Below are 4,621 nucleotides of genomic sequence, written 5' to 3' on the forward strand. Positions count from 1 at the left end.
TTGGTTATTAGATTTTATTTGACTTATTTGTCCGCTTTTGCACTGACCTATAAGGATAGGGTTAAGTTTAGGGTTAAGGTTGGGCTTAGGTATAGCGTTAAGGTTAGGGTTAGGTTTAAGGTTGGAGTTAGGGTTTCACCGGTCTCTGCATTTATGGGAACTAGCCTTCTACACAGGCCGTAGCTGTACCCCATCTAGACACAACCCTGTTTTCACCTGTGTATTTATTATTAACTATTTATTATATATTAACTATCACTTAATCACTGGTGTTTTAATTGACTACTGACTTTCTAATGAATGCTTACATTCTAGACCAAATAAAGAATATGATGGGCCTAAATACTGTCTCTATATAAGCTCACGTCACCAGGGTCTCCTCAGCGGATCCAACCCCGTCTGAGATCTTCTTCATACAAAGCGAATGGCCCCTGACTAGCTCTATAGATACATCTAAACCAGAAAGGCCCACTCCACTCTTACACCATCAATAACTGCACTGACGACATGCATCATGGGTGGGGGGCGACAGGTTCACTGTGTACTTGTTGCAGACTAGCCTTCATGTTAGCCTGTTTCAAATTCAGCCTACAAAAATAAACCCTGGGTTGGCCAGTTTATAACTGCTTTTCTTATTTTTCCCATTGTCTGTGGTGAGGGGGAGGGGGGTTGGCGGACCACTGCTATCCCAGGATGCAACCGGCGGTGCAACATCCGGCACGCAGCCGCGGAGCAACGTGCACAAGCCGGATGCGGAAAGAAATTTAATGAATTAAAAATCTAATTTGCCCGGAATTTATAGAAATATTCCTGTGAAACAGGTTGTTGGTGAATCTAACAGGGATTCGCAGGACCCCCGGTTCTGATACGGTGATCTAGGACAATCTCTGAAAATGTCCCTGGTTTGTGCAAGTAAGTTCAAATGAATGAAGTAGTCTTTCCATGCTCACCTTAGTTTAACTACAGTAGTTTAAAGTGTGGAAGTTAACATTTTAGATTGCCGATTACTATAACACAAACTACTAAATTGGCTATGGGTTTATTTGTAAAATCTTGAAAAGCCCACGGAGCTGCAGGGGCTCAGTATGAATAGTGATCCATGTCTGGCTCGTCCCTCCCCACTGAGCAAAGACACGTCTAAAGGACGTCTTTTAGATGTCTTTTCCGGACGTCCAAAGACATCCAATTAGGAGCCAGAATGATTTTTTTTTTTTTGCGTTCAGATATTGGACCCGTTCTGCACGTCCACAGACGTCTTAGAGGGGTCCAAGTCAGGCGTGTGAATATTGAGGGGTCCAGCAGACGGACAAACGGGGTTCAGGACCGATGGACGTTATTAAGACATGATCTGAACGTCTCCCTGATGTTGTGTGTTTGCTGGGTCCCGCAGTCTCCGCCGAGGTCCCGGAGCACCCCTGCGTGTCCCCGGTCTCCAACCAGGTGTTCGAGCGGCGGCTGATCGAGAAGTACATCGCCGAGAACGGAGCGGACCCCATGAACGGACAGCCGCTGTCCGAGGAGCAGCTCGTAGACATCAAAGGTGCGGATCTAGAGGATAGTCGTCAAATCCATCACCTCTAAGTTGCTCAGCGTGTAGACAGCGAGTCTGGGCTGTGTTCCATCTTACATTGGTGTCGGGTTGTCACCAGACCAACGATACGGAGCCAGAGGTGTCACCTGAAGTTCTGGACATCATGTAAACATCTTGTTCAGGACGTGTTGTTTATCTTATATGTGAACAAGAGTTTTGTCCCCTAACCCGCGCTGTCGTCTCTCTCTGCTGCAGTCTCTCATCCCATAAGACCCAAGGCTCCTTCTGCCACCAGTATCCCAGCCATCCTCAAGTCCCTGCAGGACGAGTGGGTGAGTGAGAAGAGAGGGAGGGGAGGAGGGGAGAGAGGGAGGGAAGGAGAGATGGAGGATGAGTGGGGGAGTGAGCAGAGAGGGAGGGAAGGAGAGATGGAGGATGAGTGGGTGAGTGAGCAGGGAGGAGGGGAGGGAAGGAGAGATGGAGGATGAGTGGATGAGTGAGCAGGGAGGAGGGGAGAGAGGGAGGGAAGGAGAGATGGAGGATGAGTGGGTGAGTGAGCAGGGAGGAGGGGAGGGAGGGAAGGAGAGATGGAGGATGAGTGGGTGAGTGAGCAGGGAGGAGGGGAGGGAGGGAGGGAAGGAGAGATGGAGGATGAGAGGGTGAGTGAGCAGGGAGGAGGGGAGGGAAGGAGAGATGGAGGATGAGAGGGTGAGTGAGCAGGGAGGAGGGGAGGGAAGGAGAGATGGAGGATGAGTGGATGAGTGAGCAGGGAGGAGGGGAGAGAGGGAGGGAAGGAGAGATGGAGGATGAGTGGGTGAGTGAGCAGGGAGGAGGGGAGGGAGGGAGGGAGGGAAGGAGAGATGGAGGATGAGTGGGTGAGTGAGCAGAGAGGGAGGGAAGGAGAGATGGAGGATGAGTGGGTGAGTGAGCAGGGAGGAGGGGAGGGAGGGAGGGAAGGAGGATGAGAGGGTGAGTGAGCAGGGAGGAGGGGAGGGAGGGAGGGAGGGAAGGAGAGATGGAGGATGAGAGGGTGAGTGAGCAGGGAGGAGGGGAGGGAGGGAGGGAAGGAGAGATGGAGGATGAGAGGGTGAGTGAGCAGGGAGGAGGGGAGGGAGGGAGGGAGGGAAGGAGAGATGGAGGATGAGAGGGTGAGTGAGCAGGGAGGAGGGGAGGGAGGGAAGGAGAGATGGAGGATGAGAGGGTGAGTGAGCAGGGAGGAGGGGAGGGAGGGAGGGAGGGAAGGAGAGATGGAGGATGAGAGGGTGAGTGAGCAGGGAGGAGGGGAGGGAGGGAAGGAGAGATGGAGGATGAGAGGGTGAGTGAGTGCTGTGGTGGTGGATCTCAACGCTCGGGTCAGTAATCAGTTAGTCCCTGCTCTTCTTGTGTGTGTGAGGCCACACACACACACACATACACAGAAATACACACTATCCTTATGCCTCATCTCTCTCTCTCTCTCACACACACACACACACACACACACACACACACACACACCCCGCTGACCTCGTGTCCTGTCTGGTCCCAGGACGCGGTGATGCTGCACAGCTTCACTCTGAGGCAGCAGCTGCAGACGACGCGCCAGGAGCTTAGCCACGCCCTCTACCAGCACGACGCCGCCTGCAGGGTCATCGCTCGCCTTACCAAGGAGGTCACCGCCGCCAGGGAGGGTGAGGGGCCACACACACACACACACACACACGACGTGTTCACACACACCTGGAACATCTCACCGTTGGTGTTCTGTCTGCTACGTGTGACCCTCCTCTCTCTCCGTAGCTCTGGCCACTCTGAAGCCGCAGGCGGGACTGATCACCTCCCAGGCCGTCGCTGCTCAACCTTCCAGCACGGTCAGTGATTGGTTTAACCACCCGCCAGTCACTATTACTAAAATCTCATTGGTGCTTAGCTTGGTAGCTTCCCTGTGAAACTGCACAGTGATGTTTGATTTGGTTCGCCGTCACAGGAAGTCATTTTCATGTTAGTTTCATAAATGTTTATGTCTTTCTCCCTCTCCCTCCATGTCTCTCTCCTTCCATGTCTCTCTCTCCCTCTCTCCCTCCCTCCCTCTCCCTCCTTCTCTCCCTCCCTCTCTCTCTCTCCTTCTCTCCCTCCCTCTCTCCCTCCCTCTCTCCCTCCCTCTGCTCCAGTCTGGGACAGGGGAGTCTATGGAAGTCAGTGAGCAGGTGGGAATGACGCCGGAGATCATCCAGAAGGTGAGAGAACCAACCACACAGCCCCTCTCTGCTAGAACCAACCACACAGCCCCTCTCTGCTAGAACCAACCACACAGCCCCTCTCTGCTAGAACCAACCACACAGCCCCTCTCTGCTAGAACCAACCACACAGCCCCTCTCTGCTAGAACCGACCACACAGCCCCTCTCTGCTAGAACCCACCACACAGCCCCTCTCTGCTAGAACCAACCACACAGCCCCTCTCTGCTAGAACCAACCACACAGCCCCTCTGCTAGAACCAACCACACAGCCCCTCTCTGCTAGAACCAACCACACAGCCCCTCTCTGCTAGAACCAACCACACAGCCCCTCTCTGCTAGAACCAACCACACAGCCCCTCTCTGCTAGAACCAACCACACAGCCCCTCTCTGCTAGAACCAACCACACAGCCCCTCTCTGCTAGAACCAACCACACAGCCCCTCTCTGCTAGAACCAACCACACAGCCCCTCTCTGCTAGAACCGACCACACAGCCCCTCTCTGCTAGAACCAACCACACAGCCCCTCTGCTAGAACCAACCACACAGCCCCTCTCTGCTAGAACCGACCACACAGCCCCTCTCTGCTAGAACCAACCACACAGCCCCTCTGCTAGAACCAACCACACAGCCCCTCTCTGCTAGAACCAACCACACAGCTCCTCTCTGCTAGAACCAACCACACAGCCCCTCTGCTAGAACCAACCACACAGCCCCTCTCTGCTAGAACCAACCACACAGCCCCTCTGCTAGAACCAACCACACAGCCCCTCTCTGCTAGAACCAACCACACAGCGTGACAATGGTCTCATTCAGAACCAGTCAAGGATGTGTATGATGTCATTACTGAATACTCGCAGCAAGCCTCCTAGTC

General features: G+C 53.6%; 1 protein-coding gene across 1 annotated transcript in view; it reads left to right on the top strand.

The window, feature by feature from the left end:
* Window positions 1–828: 828 nt before the first annotated feature.
* The window catches only part of LOC311328180 (pre-mRNA-processing factor 19-like), an 8,308-nt gene continuing 4,515 nt past the window's right edge, over window positions 829–4,621 (top strand). Inside the window, exons 1-6 of the mRNA XM_084462190.1 lie at window positions 829–912; window positions 1,391–1,540; window positions 1,787–1,863; window positions 3,060–3,201; window positions 3,311–3,381; window positions 3,682–3,747. Of these exons, the coding sequence (XP_084318316.1) occupies window positions 894–912; window positions 1,391–1,540; window positions 1,787–1,863; window positions 3,060–3,201; window positions 3,311–3,381; window positions 3,682–3,747 (525 nt within the window). The 5' untranslated portion in view covers window positions 829–893. The remainder of the gene's footprint in view (window positions 913–1,390; window positions 1,541–1,786; window positions 1,864–3,059; window positions 3,202–3,310; window positions 3,382–3,681; window positions 3,748–4,621) is intronic.

The sequence above is a fragment of the Borostomias antarcticus genome (assembly GCF_949987555.1).
Source record: "Borostomias antarcticus genome assembly, contig: scaffold_264, whole genome shotgun sequence".
NCBI classification, from domain to species: Eukaryota; Metazoa; Chordata; class Actinopteri; order Stomiiformes; family Stomiidae; genus Borostomias; species Borostomias antarcticus.